Source organism: Aquarana catesbeiana, linkage group LG01 (genome assembly GCF_042186555.1).
Source record: "Aquarana catesbeiana isolate 2022-GZ linkage group LG01, ASM4218655v1, whole genome shotgun sequence".
In the NCBI taxonomy this organism is placed as follows: domain Eukaryota; kingdom Metazoa; phylum Chordata; class Amphibia; order Anura; family Ranidae; genus Aquarana; species Aquarana catesbeiana.
The window spans coordinates 902,763,199-902,779,673 of record NC_133324.1 but is presented as its reverse complement, the minus strand read 5'-3'; the positions used below and the strand labels follow the sequence as shown (position 1 = coordinate 902,779,673).

General features: G+C 40.1%; 1 protein-coding gene across 1 annotated transcript in view; it reads left to right on the top strand.

Annotated features, from left to right (window-relative positions):
- CD8A (CD8 subunit alpha) overlaps positions 1–16,475 on the top strand; it is a 45,136-nt gene that overhangs the window by 18,488 nt on the left and 10,173 nt on the right. The window contains exon 5 of the mRNA XM_073610981.1: positions 13,896–13,929. Within this exon, the coding sequence (XP_073467082.1) occupies positions 13,896–13,929 (34 nt within the window). The remainder of the gene's footprint in view (positions 1–13,895; positions 13,930–16,475) is intronic.

Genomic DNA, 16,475 nt, shown 5'->3' with positions numbered 1-16,475 from the left:
ATTGAGGATAATTATGCAATCTGCAATTAAAATTAGTTTTTGAAGGCCATATAACTGAATGTAAAGAAAGAAACAAAACAGAGCACACGGGATAGTGCAGGTAAAGCACCTTTTAATAAAGTAAAATATTAAAATTGTGATAATTAGATTGGGGCGTAAAACCAAGAAAATCCTCTCCCAAAGAATACCAGGTCACAAGTGCTGGATTCACTGATAGTACGTAGCCGGCAAAAAGAGAGATGAAAGCAAAAGTGGAAAACATCTGGAGTGGATGCTGAATACAGCTGTGGAGGAAGGCACAACAATACGCCCCAATCTGACAGCTGGAAATAGGGACTGAAATTGTAACCTGGATGGTAATGAGTACCCCCACTTATGTGTTTTAGAGCACATGTCCCTTTATCAGCCTGTTTTTTCATGCTAGATATCAATAATCAAGAGTTTGATTATTTGTGAGCTGTTACAAATACACTAAAGGCTGCCTAATAAAAAAAATAAAATAAAAAATAAAAAATTATGATTAATAATGTATTGGCAAGAGAGATGTTTTGATTTGCTTTGTCTGATATATTTTGCAGAAAAAAAATGTTTAAAACATATTAATTGACGATTATTAATTTAATTGAAAGGATATTTTAAAAAATTTAAAAAAAACTTTCCATGTCAAAATTTTTCAAAAACTTTCCATGTAATGTTAAAGGAAAGCAACACTTTAAATTGAATTGGACCAATGATTACATTTCTCTTAATATCTATATAAGAGTAGACTTTTTTTTTTTTTCCAATTCTTTATTTAGATAGGGCATACGGTAACACAGAAACCTCAACAATGGTATACGTACAGTGGAGCACAATCACAAACACGACCACATGCACAAATAGCACAATGTCATTGATGATAAACATATAATTGAAGTCCAGGTAGTGGACTCCAGGGTCTAGGAAGTCTCTGCATCCCGTATAGTATTTTGACGGTATACGCCATTTATTTCAAAGTGTAGAAAGAATAAGCACGACCCAGGGGACCAAGCGACTTGTGTAGACTTTTGCTGTATTTCACAAGGTTTTTTTTTTTTTTACCTAAAAATGGGACAATTTTGTTCTTCATTTGTAAAAAGCCACTGCATCTGTTCCCCAGCTTTCCAGGTATAAATTATTAATGCTGGGGAAAACAGTGCATAAAATCTTTCATAAAACTGTCAAGCCTAAAGGGCTTTTCTTCAATAAATTTCCACTGGTTTTTCAAAAGACATTCTGTTTCCAAAAAAATTGTAGAAATTTCCGCAGTATGTTGAGTCATAGTAAAGCATGAGAAAATTGTCTTGTACACTATATATTTTATACTGTAACAACTATGGAGATGGAATAATCCTAAAGAGAGGAAGTAGCCCGACTAAGGCTGCATTCACACTTTGCCGTGAATTTTGCAGCGAATCTGCCTGTGATTTGAAAACACTGATGTGTAAATGGCAAATCGCGGGATTCACATTTGACATGCCATTCATTTAAATGACACCTCAAATCACGGCGATTGTCGCGCGATAAATCGCGCTGCAATCGCGGCAACACGCATGTCGCCCAAAAAAAAGTTCAGGAGCTACTTTTGGGCGACATGCTTCCCGTGATGCATGTTGCCGCGATTGCAGCGCGATTTATCGTGCGACAATTGCGGCAGACCTGTGTCGCGATTTGAGATGGCATTCAAATGAATGCCATCTCAAATGCAAGTCCCGCGAATTGCCATTCACACATCAGCGCTTTCAAATCGTGGGCAGATTCGTAGCAAATCTGTCCACGATTCAAAACGCTGAAGTGTGAATGCAGCCTCAGTGATTTTCATCGCTGATTTTAGAAAAAGGGATAAGGTATAAGGTAAGGCTAGGGGAGGAAGAAAATAGAAAAGAAATAGATGTTGCAGCACAAAGTCGAGGTTTTCCTTACCTTCAGAGGGGGTCAAAATTTAGGAAAGGGGGGGGGGGGGAGACAAGAAAGGAAGGGCAAATCTAAACTAAAGGACTTTCATTATTAACTCAAATCAAATCAAATTAAACTATCAGGAATAAATAAAATAATAAAGATAATGTGGTGTAGCTCTGCTTATGCAATATACTGTATAAATAAGTCAAGTTCCACAAAACAAAAAAATTAATCTGTGAAAAATAAGTCCATCAAACATAAATAATCCTTAATACATGAGTCCATATATACCAAAGTAAACACCAAAATCTTCAGTGCTTAAAGTGCTTGAGTGCTTATATTAGTAATGTAACTCACACCAAGTGAATTAAACAAGAAAGAAACACACCACATGCTCCCTCCAGGCTCCCAGAACGCTCATCTCTACTTAGGGGGTATATAACTTATATTAGCAGACTCCTGGACATCTAAGCCCTCCGCTTGGGACTACTTCCACCTCTGTCCACTGGGGCCTCCTTTAGGACACCGATAGGAATTTTCTGGGATGACAGGGGTACTACTCCTTTAAGAATCCTCAATACACCACGCGGCCAAATAGATGGTAATTGCAATATGACAAGCATAGATAAAGGGCTCTCATAGTGTAGTAAAACTTAAACCAGCGAATGTTACTAAGGGTAATACACTCAAAGTTAAAATGTCAATAAAACCCCTTTAAAACCTTTCATAACCAAGCACCAGACTTCCGGTCCACACTGTCTCCACACGTGTCCTACCCATCCTACGCGTTACGTCACGATCACGTAATACACTAATGGAAGCAATCGAGCACTTTCAGTAAAGAAATTTTTGATGTATACTTTGGTATATATAGACTCATGGAAAAAGGATTACATCAAATAAATTCACTTATGCTCTAACCAACACCAACTGGTAAATTAAGAACAAACAGTGGGAGCTGTCAACACCTCACTGGCGGTATGATTATTTCGGATTTTAGGTGCTGAAAGCGGTACAATTATTTTGCATGGAAATTTGGTGTTTTATATTGTAGTCCTGTAATTCTTAACAATAACACACTTAAATCTGTCCACCAAGAGTATAGTAGATATCCCGGGTATGATGAAGTTTGAAACACAAAATCATAAATTATAATATAATAAATAAATATAAATAATTTAAAAAAAATAATATAATAATAATAAAATCATTTTCCCCACAATTCACTATCGCTCAATTCTGCAAGTGTTCTAATTTACTATCGCTGTTTTCTAGCTGGTCTAAAGCCTTTTTTGACGTAAAGGGACACTTTTTGGTTGCTATGAACAATGTCAAGTTTCCAGGCAGAAAGAACAGTATATATAATATAAAACTGCATGCAGGGCATTGGACAAAGCACTGGGGACAAAAGGGATGTGAAATGATTTCATACAGTACTGTAATCTGTAAGATTACAGTACTGTATGTGTTATGATTTTTACAGTTTTTTTTTAATTTGCTGCCAGGCTCCGCCCCCTTGCGTCGCGACGCTCACAGGTAACGGAGCCCGGCACACAGAGGCCTCGGGTGGAGGACAGAGCCCGCAGACACCGTGGGGGGACATCGCAGGATCCTGGGGACAAGGTAAGTATACCGCACCAGGATCCTGCAATGCAATCCCGAGTGTGGCTCGGGGTTACCGCTAATGGTGCTGAAATTTAACCCCGAGCCACACTCGGGAATACCGTCAGGGAGGCTACGATGTGTCCCCACACATAACAGTAAATGAAGTAGCAAAGTGTGTGGCGTTATTTTTTTTTAGCTAGGGATAGCATCACATTCTTTACTACTTCATAAATTAAGGATGATTTATGTTTGATGGATTTATTTTTCACATAATAATTTATTGTTTTGTGGAACTTGACTTTTTATTTTTTGTATAAGCAGCGCTACACCACATTATCTCTAATTTTTTATGCTGTTTTGTGGGAACACACAATGTTGTTTTAGCAGCAGCTTTTTTATTAATATTAATTCACAATTCTAGCACATATATACGTTCACAAATCAATCAAAGGTTTCATATTGTGTGTGTGGTAGCAGAGGTATTAGGAAATATCTATATATATATATATTTTTTTTTTTTAAGAATAAAAGACGTTGATTTTTCAATTCTGCTACAAATTGAACATTTTCTGTGTGACTTTTATGTAGTTAATAGATTTTTGTATAGAATCAGAAAAATATTCCCCCTATTGGGTTCACACACACACAAAAAACGCAATACTTGTAGGTTGTCCAGAAAAGATTATAGGGTAAGATCTATAAGGATAATAATTAAATTCTTTAACTTATTAAATCAAAAAACCTTTTCACACTCACCCTACAAAAAAGTAAACAATTTACAATACTAAATCAACAATAAAATCTCTGTTGAAAAAAAAAAAATCAACAATAAAATAATACATCTATAACAAATAATAAAGCTGCAGCATCAAAAGTGTCCAAACTCCACGAAAAATGTATCTAGTGTAAAATGCTGCATTGTTTTACATTATTTTTTTTTTTTTTAAACTAACAGTGTACACGAAATTGTATGATTGACTTCAACACTGATGCTTGATGCATAATTAATGCTGCAAAAAATAAAATGTTTCGGAATTGTATACATAAAATGGTACACTTTTGTGTTACAACTTTTCAGAAAAATTAACACACATTTACAGTCTGTGTTTGTTTTCAAGAACAGCAGCAATGTACATTAAGGCTGGTATCTTTATAAGGAAAAAATAGGTGTTATAAGGTCTAAGGGACAGTTTACTGCTTTTTATTTGTGAATTTCATCATGCACATTTTTTTCTTTAAAAAATAACTAGATTCAACATAAATGTATTACTCGCTACTGTTGTTGAATAAGAAATACAGGCTGTACATTATGATTAGTATTATACAGGATTTAAAAAAGCATCAACCGTTTATGCAGCTCTTTACAATATAAACGGGGACTGTGTGTTCAAGTTGTAACACAAAAATGTTCTTCTTCTTGTATTTACTGTATATTATTTTTATATTATTTTGGACCACAATTACAAAAATGTTTGTTTCCTGCAGCGCCAATTATGCTGCAAGCATCATTGTGAAAGTCAAACACATGATTTCATGTACGCTGTCACTTTTCTAGTTTTGTGTTTTTCCAGTTTTGTGTGTTGTATCTGATGACACAAGACACATCTCCTCCTCGACTGGTTGTGAAACAAAGTAGGAAGGCAGAGGGTATGCAAAACACCAAGGGAAAGCCTAATAAACATTAACAGGTTATAAAAAATGCATTTTTAGCAGGTTTGTTTCCATTACATTTTTAGCAGGTTTGATTCAGCTGCAATACAGATAGGACTCTACCTCATGGGAATCACTTAGCTCATTTCTAATTCTGTTGAGATTATTTTTACATGGTAAACATATTACGTCCAATTTGTGCTTTCATCTCACAAGGCTTATAACCACAATAAATTGTATTACAGTTTTATTTATTTATTTATTTATTTTTAAATCAAGAGTGCTTAATTGAAGAACAAAATGGTACAGAGTAAATAATCCCATAAATAAAATACAGTGCTATACCAAATTGATAAGTAGGAGCAAGTCATTAAGACCCAACCATACAATGCCATGGAGCATTTACCACATACACTTACAGGGAAAAAAAAGAAATTGAAAAAGTCCCAGCACGAACGCATGAGATGCAGAATAACACCTGGTAAATTATCCATCCATCAACAAAAATGATCATTGCAGCAGGTAATAGGAGGGACACAAAAAGAAATAAAAGGAGTGGTAGCAGGAAATAGGGAGGAGAATGGGAAGGTATGAGAAAAGAGGTAGGGGAAGGAGATAAGAGCAGGGGTGAGAGGTGGGAATAGCCAAATGCATCTCAACTTGAGGTCCAAGGAGACCAAACGTTATCATATTTCCAGGGGCAGCCTCGATTAATATACATAAGTTTATATATAGGCAGGGCAGCATCCACCATTGCCTCCTAGGAGGACACCACAGGGGGAGTTGAAGTGGAAATCATCAATTTAGTATGATGAGAACGCTGCTCATCCTCATGTTTTCCCAGAAGGGTCAACTCCAGGGAAGCTGAAAGTGTCAACTGAAACCTAGGATTAATCAATTCAAAGCATCCGAACAGAATTTTGCAATACTCAGTCAGTCCCAAAACATGTATAGGTAGGACCCTAGGTGAACATGACATCAAGGACACTTCGGATCTCATGTCGGGTACATCCTACATCCTCACAGGGGTGTAGTACACCCTATGCAGGAGCTTGACTGTTTTATTTTTAGTCATTGCTGTTTTGTGTAGTGGGGCATGCTGGTTTCGCAACATAAGAAATTAACATGATAAGACATGATAACCTGGGGCAAAGCTTGCCAGTTGATGGGGCTTACTTTTTGTATTTGGGACACCAGTTAAAATTTCCCCTGGCCAGCAAAAAGTAGGTAAACTCCTACGCCCTGACACAGTAGTTGAGTTTTTTTTTTTTTTCATAAATTCTATTTTATCCAATTTTGGTATAGGTAGGTGATACAAAACAGAACAGTAGTTGAGTTTTAATTGTTTCTTGAAGACCCCCTTTAGAAAAACAGAGCAGATGGTGGAACATACATCATATCAAAATTCTAGGTCAAAGATTTCCGGGGCGATGTAAGATGAATGTTCTGATAATGTTACAGTAGATGTTACATGTGGTGAAAAGTTCTGCGGCATCCGTTTTTCAGTGGGACCCTCTATAAGTCTGATGTGTGAGAACATAAATACATGAAGTTTAGTCTCAGGATCGTGTAGACATTTTCATATAGCTGTTTGTCTGAAAGAGAGATTTGCAAGGCTGGATTTACCATCAGGCACAGTAGACTTGTGCCTATAGGCAGCAGAGGCAAAGAGAAAAGCTTTTTCTTGTACAGTTAATCCCTACATACGAACGTTCAGCTTGCAAACTTTCAAAAATGCGCTGATCTTTGTTGGACTTACGAATGAGCTCTCGGAACAGAACTTGTTCGTAAGTAGGGGACTTACCATATAATAACTGGCTACATGTTTTTCCAGCATCAGTAGGTATAATCATCACATATTATACATATTATACATTAAACGTTTTACACATTATTACAATTGTCTAAGCCAGCATAAGAACAGCAAGTGTTAAACAGGAGAGGGGCACTAAAAGTTGTGTTCCTAAAGGCTCAAGTCAGTGAATTCTAGTCTTAATGTTTGCATTGTCACATAAGAACCAATCACATAAAAAGAATTTTAGATACCATCTGTTCATTTCCGGTGTAAGTATAAATCTAACTGGGCATTGCACCAATGCACTTCAACGTTTTTATATGAGACACTGAGGTAATTTTGTTGCTGAATGACCAAAAAGGATGTGCATTAGTTTTGAGCATCATTTATGAAAACTGAGAGGTGATTGGATCATCAAGAGAGTGATAATAGGACCTTCCAAGGATCAGATATGCTTTTGAAGGCATAGGTTTGGTTACATAGGTCTGAACCTTTTAAGGTAATGGGTGTAAAGGATGTCCCAAATTTGCAACAATAGCTCAAATTCAGTCTGCCTGACCGTTTATGGGGGTACAACTGTCTACACTAGACTCCCAGGCAGATATGTTAATTGGGTGTTACTTGTGCCACATGGCTTCTGTGGCCCTTAGTGGGTTTCATTGATTAAATTAAATAGGGTCCTAGTTGTTCTCCAACAAAAATTGCCTGATAGCAGAAAGAGTGAAGTGCCATTTTATTACATTTTTGTCTGAGGCTAGACCTATGTTTATGTTCACTTACTATTGACTGACTCAATATTTCTGCTGTAAGTCTGTTGTAAGCATCCACCACTCTTTTTGACAAATATTTTTTTCCTAATGTTCTTTTTGAACTTTTTTAAGAAAAAAAGCTTTTTTCCAACCAAGTCGGGGCAGGTGTAAATCAAAGGATTGACACCCATCCCAGATTCCATGGAAGTCATGGATTGGAATTTTGATATTAACACTGGTTTTACAAACTTCCCCTCCTGCTTTTGGACAATCAGCATTTCTCTTTATACATTGAAAGGTAATTTTTTTTTTATGTTCCTGGTACTCATTAAAACTAAAAAGCTGCTTGGGTAAGCTGCAAAAGGTCCTTAACGTAATACAAGTCCAGTTGAATGTGAGAAATGATTGCTAGATACATGTTATCAAGGCTTTAGCCTTAGCTTATGACCCATAATTATTAGGGTGAAAATCAAAGTAGAACACCTACAGAGAATGACCCGAGGTGGGTGATTTATTTCTCACCTATTCAGCACTCAGCCGTAATAGGACCTACTACTAATGTGATCTTTCATAGATATGTGGTTCTGAACAGTTTAAGAAAGGTTGTTTCCTTTTCTATGGAGAAATTGAAATACTGACTACAAAGAACAGATGATTCAAAACATGTAAGGAAAATACCCACACTTCACCTTACCAATGAGTTGTACGACACACCAATTCTAGCATACAGAAGGATGCTCATTCTGAATAGGCTATAATAGTAGTCATTACAAATGTAAAACTGCAAGTAGTGGCATCTTATGTTGCTTACTATACAGGCAATCTGAAAGTTTTTGTCTTAGTACAGGGGCCTCCTTTGGCCTAAAATGGCAGCTAACATAGAGAATTATTCTTCACAGCAAGTACTGAGGCAGTCTGTCAAGTTCCATTGCAGATTTATCAATGCCAAACAAAATTCACCTGAAACAATTTGAGTTTGCTGACGTCCTTTTATTTAGTTTAATCTATTATGCTGTGGACAATTACCGCCAATATAAAACTATGGCTTGATAGAAAATGTAAAATCCAGTAAAAATAGAAAATGTAAAATCAAATCCAGTGCAACGTATTAACTAAACCCAAGAGCAAAAATGCAATATAGGGTTTCCACAACTTCACAGCAAGATGTGGAAACCTTATAAGAAGACCTCAATAAAATAATGGGATGGGCAACTACATGGCAAATGAGGTTTAACGTTGAAAAATGTAGTGCATTTGGGTGGCAAAAATACAAATGCAAGTTACTCTCTAGGGAGAGAACCTCTGGGAGAATCCAGGATAGGAAAAGATCTGGGGGTCCTAGTAGATGACAGGCTCAGCAATGGCATGCAATGCCAAGCTGCTGCAAGCAATGCCAGCAGAATATTAGCATGCATTAAAAAGGGCATTCACTCCAGCAATAAAACGATAATTCTCCCACTCTACAAGACTCTGGTCCAGCTGCATCTTGAGTATGCCATCCAGTTCTGGGCACCAGTCCTCAAGAAGGATGTGCTGAAACTGGAGAGAATGCAGAGAAGGGCAACAAAGCTAATAAAGGGACTGGAGGACCTCAATTATGGGGAAAGACTGCAAGAATTAAACCTATTTTCTCTGGAGAAGAGACACTTGAGAGGGGATATGATAGCTATATACAAATACCTTACTAGTGACCCTTGCATGGGGGAAAAAAAACGTTTCAGTGGGAGGGAGTTTTAAAAAAAATGCGGCCATTCATTGAAACTGGAAGAGAAACTGCGTAGAGGGTTCTATTGATGTAAACTCACATACTCACTCACACACTCAAACACTCACACACACACCACAGGTTGAACTGGATGGACTGGTGTCTTTATTCAACCTTACCTACTATGTAACTATGTAACTAATATATTGCAGCTTACCAGTTGCTAGATGTAGTGGCTGCATTTGTTTTCATTTTTAGGCTAAGAACATTTTCAGCAAGTACTGGATATACATGTGCCAGAAATGCTGTGTCCTTGTCACTTCAATTCAAACTGAATTGCACTCAGAGATAAAAGAAATTCTATCTTTCTTCTGTAATCTACTGATGTGTAATGGAAATGAAGAAAGGAAGACATATTTGCAGTCTAGCCAGCTGCCTGTATAGAAATCAGAGGAGTCAGCATAGTCACCCAGGAACTGGAAGTGAGTTGATCACAGCATTAAGAGGTGACAATAAAGGAAAAACATTTTAAAAAACTAACTCAACCACCCCATCTAAGGTAAGCTGTCATATACTGTATCTTCGATTTTGGAGTTAGATACACCTTAACAAGAGAAATGTATTAGTATTTAATATGGTATTATCCATTCTGTATTACATCATATGCAGTCTTAAAGGGGAAGTAAACCCTGATAGGTTTTACTTCCTCTTTTTTCCCCTGCAAAGTAAAAGCATAATGGGCTAGTATGCATTGCATACTAGCCCATTATGTGCAACTTACCTGCAAATGAAGCCCGCGATGTCCCCGCTGGTGGCCACCTCCATCTTCACCCCTCTTCCTTCCGGGGCCTAAGCAGAGAGTGGTAACTGTCCGTCATTAGCACTCTGCTTTGCCCCTCCAGCGGTCATTGGAGCACTCGGCTATGGAGGAGGTGGGAGCAGCTGGCTCAGACTCTCAGTGGTGCACTGAGAGCCTGAGCCAGCTTCCGGTCCAGGCATCTAGGTGGATCCTGACATTATCAGGAGCCTGGACTAGTTCTGTGATGTCAGCCTACAGTGGGCTTTAGCCTTCTCTCATCTGACTTTGGGTCACAGGAGTTCAGAAATAAGTGCACTCCTATGACTCTAAAGAGCTTTGGCCATACTTCTCTTTTAAAGATAGCTGGTGAAGATACCATGTGACAGAGCTTCTATAGGGTTGGAGACCACTCTGGACTGACTCAATCGGTTGTAGGTAAATGGTTAGGTAATAGTGTGGGCGGATTGGAAGAATTCTCTTCCGATGCTTTCTGCACAACTAAAACGGAAGGAGGTGGTGAGCCCTTTTTGGGGGCTTGGGCTTCTGCCTCTGGTTACGGCCTTGAGGTAATTTCCGCGTGTACTAGGAGAGGTAGATAAAGAGGGAGTGCCTGATATCCAATGAAATGCAAGTCAAGAGGTGGATTTGTGGTCGTTTATTGAGTGTAGCAACAAGTGATCAAGCCAAAGTGTTTCGGGGAAAAAATTATGTTGAATGGGGAAGGATCCCAAATTAGTGTGTCTGTGACACCAAGATCGGAATGATATGAGTCTGCCAAGTTTGCAGCGGCAGCATTCTGATCTCGGTGTCACAGACACACTTGTTGGGGGTTCTTCCCCATTCACCATCAGGAATCAGCAGCAGCACTGAGGAAGGAGGGGTCTTTTTACCCCAAAACGTTGGCTTGATCACTTGTTGCTACTCTCAATAAACAACCACAAATCCACCTCTCGACTTGTATTTTATTGGATATCGGGCGCTCCCTCTTTATCTACCTATATCTGTGACACAGCTTGGCCAAGCACCAACGTAGAAGTATTTTCATCACTTCCAGTGGCTGAACAGAGCAGTTGGAGAGCAGGACCATAGATAATCCAGTGGAGAACCATTAGGTGGCACGTAGCAGCAAATTATGGGTGTGACAGTGGTATAACTTGGGCATACTCACAGTGTACATGGTAACATATAGCACAGTCCTTTTACCCACAAATTATGCTTACTTACTGTGCCAAAACTGGGAGTCTAATAGACATGTACAATTACAATACACACATATTGTAGGATGTGGCAGTGCAGGCACAAACTTGGTTAGGGTAAAAAGAACTTCAAGAGTGTAAATCTAGCAGTAGGAATGTGGTATCATAGTTACATAGTTACATTTAGTACATAGTTATCCACTGGGGAAACTAGTTGTCCTAGGGCATGCAGGTGCCTATTTGAGCTTGGTATGTTTTGATGGGTTTGCAGGCAGTAATGTGGAATGTTGGAGAGATTCCACATGAATTTTGGTAGAGTGGGAAGTGCTTAATGTTTCTGTGCATCCCCTCCATCTATGATATCTCCTGGATAGTTGACTTCTCTGGGGATGTATGTAGCTGGAATGTTAGTTCTTGGGTTTGCAGTCACTCTGAGGTCCATGGGATGACTAAACAATCCAACATAGTTTGGTAGGGTGTGACACCTTTGTAATGAAAGATCCAAAAAAAACAGGTGTTGGGGAGAATCTGAGCCAGGGGTAATATACAGGACACTGGCACAGGGCTGAGACGAGGGGTGGCCAGGAGGGGCAGCTGCCCTGGACTTAATGGTTTAATGTAGGGATGGGGTGGTGCTTTTTCCTGTTACAAGGATGACAGGAGTAGTGACAACAGCATCACTACTCCTGTCAGCCCAGCATTGGGAGCAGCAAGGAGAGGAGGAGAGAGGCAAGATGTGGTGTGGGCTGTCTCCGCCCCCCCCCCCCCCCGACAGTGCAGCACTACTGTATTAACAAGCAGGCGGCAGTGTTTATAGACATGCAGAAGCTGCACTAGCAGGAAGCAGGAGGGGGAGAGAGAGAGAGCTCAGCCCACACCACCAAGTGGAGATGTGTCCAGGACAGACCCAGAAGTGGAGGAGAGAGCCAGGAGTTCAGGGAGAGCCAGGAGTGGAGGAGAGAGCCAAGAGTGGAGGGAGAGCCTGGAGTGGATGGAGAGCTTGGAGTGGAGGGAGAGTCTGTAGTGGACGGAGAGCAGGGGTGGAGGAGAGAGCCAGGAGTGGAGGGAGAACCAGGAGTGGAGGAGAGAGCCAGGAGTGGAGGGAGAGCCAGGAGTGGAGGAGAGAGCCGGGAGTGGAGGAGAGAGCCATCAACACAAGCATGTGCCCAGTGTTAAAACGGAGCTACACAGTGATTTTGACAAGTGAGATACTGCTGGGCGTAGAATCACCCAAAGCATGCACATCATGAATGGGGGGGGGGGTGCAGTTTGACATCTTTGCCCTGGGTACTGAATGACCTTGTCCCAGCACTGCACTGGCATGCTGGCACTAGTGATGGCAGGGTTGACACAATGGGGCACCAAGGAGCTACTGTATACTGTAAATGGGTTATTTCCATTTAGACACAGGAGCCCTCTGGTCAGTCAGCACTCCTCACCTCTAGAAATCAGTCTCAGTTCTTCTGCATGGATGGCAGCCAACAGCAACCAATGGAGGAATGAGCAGGCTGCCTCTGCTCTAAACTACACTATACATCACAGCATGGAAAACTGTCGATGATTGTTCCAGCCAAACAGAATCTCAAAACCCTTGATATTTTCATGGACTGTTATAAAACTTACATTTATTTTTACTGATGGAAGGCAATCCTGCTTGGGAAGCAGGCTTGAACCCCCATAGCCCTCCCTTTATCTACGCCCACGTGGCAAAGTGCAAGAAATGGGAGCATGTGCTGCTGGAAAGGGTTGCATTAAAGAGGACCTTCCAAGAAAATGTCAGCTTAGATGGAATTCTCACACTATTTGTGTAAAACATTTTGATAAAAGCATGTGCCCTTTATTTCCTGTACTCAGCATGCTGGCTATGTTCTTTGTATGCATATTCAGGTTAAATTTTAAATTTTTAAATTTTGACTGAAGTGTTCCTTTAGCAAATGTATATTCCCCACCAGAACTTTGTGACATGTTTAGCGGAAATTGCCTCCCTCTTCTTCAGGGCTGTTGGTATATTCTAATGGAGATTGGTAGGCTCCACAATTGTACCTTAAGTTTCTTGTGAAAGCTGATGACTGCTTGTGAGATGCAGAGGCAGCAAAAAAATAGTAATTCTGCACAGCTGACATTTTATTGTATTTAGGGACATCAAGTTGAGGAAAACTAGAGATGGGGCAAAATGACTGGAGTAACAGCAAAAAATATGTCCCTACTAATAAAGCACATCATGTAACCCTTCTCCAAAATACATTCCAAATGTCTTCACCAAAAGGGCCAAGTACAATGTAAGGCCCACTAACTAAAGTCCACTAAAAGTCCACTAACCACTAACTGTTACTACATTTTTCTATTTACAGGAGATTTTTAAAAATCTACAGCCTGATAAATGTAAAATCTGCCCCTCCTACTGTATATACTTTTTTATGCTATATGTTAGTAATGTGAATCCTTTTAAGGAGATGTAATGTTTTCTTTTCTGTTTTAGGTACAAGAAGAAGGAGATGCCGCTGTAAACACAGGTCAGTATGTATTTAAAGTTTAAGTTAAGTCTGCATATATTTTGCCTTCCTTTGTTGGTCCTTTCCCCCATTAACAACGTGCTACTGGCATTTTTTAAGTAAAAGGTTTCAATTTTCATAAAACAGAATCTATAACTGGAGAATGGATGGATGATTGAAAGCTCCGCCCCCTCCATTCATGGGTCCTGTTTCATTCATAGATGCTGTAGTATGGCTTCTATGAATGGAGCAGCTGGGTGGAAAGGGAGGGCATAGTCTGGTTCTCTTGATGGGAGCCTGTGACAGCCCCTTAGATATATTAACCCCCACTGCACCAGAAGATTACAGTGGTGGGGGTGGGGGTGACAGGACGGAGGAGGATTTCAAATACAAGAAGAAGAATCAGCACAAGGGACACATCCTGCTGACTCTATATATTTCCACATTTTGTCATGTTACAACCAAAAACGTAAATGTATTTTATTGGGATTATATGTGATAGACCAACACAAAGTGGCACATAATTGTGAAGTGGAAGGAAAATGATAAATTGTTTTCCAAATGTTTTACAAATAAATATGTGAAATGTGTGGCATGAATATGTAAACTGCCCCCCCTGGGTTAATACTTTTTGCCCATTCTTCTTTGCAAAATAGCTCAAGCTCTTTCAGATTGGGTGAAAAGCATCTGTGAACAGCAATTTTCAAGTCTTGCCACAAATTCTCAATTGGATTTAGGTCTGGACTTTGACTGGGCTATTCTAACACATGAATATGCTTTGATCTAAGCCATTCCATTGTAGCTCTGGCTGTATGTTTAGGGTTGTTGTCCTGCTGAAAGGTGAACCTCTGCCCCAGACTTGAGTCTTTTGCAGACTCTAACAGGTTTTCTTCTAATGCCGCGTACACACGATCGGACTTTACGGCATACTTGGTCCGGCGTACCGGATTTCGTCGGACAATTCGATCGTGTGTGGGCTCCAGCGGACTTTGTTTTCTCAAAAGTTTGACGGACTTAGATTTGAAACATGTTTCAAATCTATCCGACGGAGTCGAGTCCGGTCGAAAAGTCTGCTCGTCTGTATGCTAGTCCGACTAACAAAAACCCACGCTAGGGCAGCTATTGGCTACTGGCTATGAACTTCCTTGTTTTAGTCCGGTCCTACGTCATCACGTATGAATCCGTCGGACTTTGGTTGATCGTGTGTAGGCAAGTCCGTTCATTTGGAAAGTCCGTCGTAAAGTCCGTTGAAAAGTCCACCGGGCAAAGTATGCCGTAAAGTCCGGTCGCGTGTACGCGGCATAAGATTGCCCTGTATTTGGCTTCATCCATCTTCCCATTAACTCTGACCGGCTTCCCTGTCCGTGCTGAAGAAAAGCATCCCCACAACATGATGCTGCCACCACAATGTTTCACGGTGGGGATGGTGTGTTCAGGGTGATGTGCAGTGTTAGTTTTCTGCCACACAGCATTTTGCTTTTAGGCCAAAAAGTTAAATTTTGGTCTCATCTGACCAGAGCACCTTCTTCCATATATTTGCTGTGTCACCCACATGGCTTCTCGCAAACTGCAAATGGGACTTCTTATGGCTTTCTTTCAACAGTGGCGCACAACTAATAGTTGTCCTGTGGACAGATTCTCCCACCTGAGCTGTGGATCTCTGCAGCTCCTCCAGAGTTACCATGGGCCTCTTGGCTGCTTCTCTGATTAATGCTCTCCTTGCCCAGCCTATCAGTTTAGGTGGACGGCCATGTCTTGGTAGGTTTGCAGTTGTACCATACTCTTTCCATTTTCCGATAAAGGATTGAACAGTGCTCCGTGAGATGTTTAAAGCTTGGGATATTTTTTTTATAACCTATCTCTGCTTTAAACTTCTCCACAACGTTATCTCTGACCTGTCTGTTGTGTTCCTTGGCCTCCATGATGCTGTTTGTTCACTAAGGTTCTCTAACAAACCTCTGAGGTTTCACAGAACAGCTGTATTTATACTGAGATTGAATTACACACAAATGGACTCCATTTACTAATTAGGTGACTTCTGAAGGCTATTTGTTCCCCTAGATTTGAGTTAGGGGTATCAGAGTAAAGGGGGCTGAATACAAATGCATGCCATACTTTTCACATATTTATTTGTAAAAAAAAATTGAAAACCATCATTTTCTTCCCACTTCACAATTACGTGCCACCTTGTGTTAGTCTATCACATAAAATCCCAATAAAATACATTTACGCTTTTGGTTGTAAGATGACAAAATATGGAAAATTTCAAGGGGAATGAATACTTTTTCAAGGCACTGTAAAGGTTCAGTTTAAAAAACAAAAAACAAAACATCTCAAAACCACTGCACAGAGCAGCCCCAATCCTCCTCTTCTTGGGTCCCCCGTCAGCCCTCCTTGCTCCACCCCCATTGACCAGTTCCTCTAATAGCAAACAGCTTGCTATGGGGGCACTGGTTCGTGCACACTCCCGAGCCCTGCTATATGTGTCCATAAGACACAGACTTGGCTCGCCCCCTGCTCTCTCCTCATTGGCTCACTGGCTGTGATTGACAGCAGCGGGAGTTTCA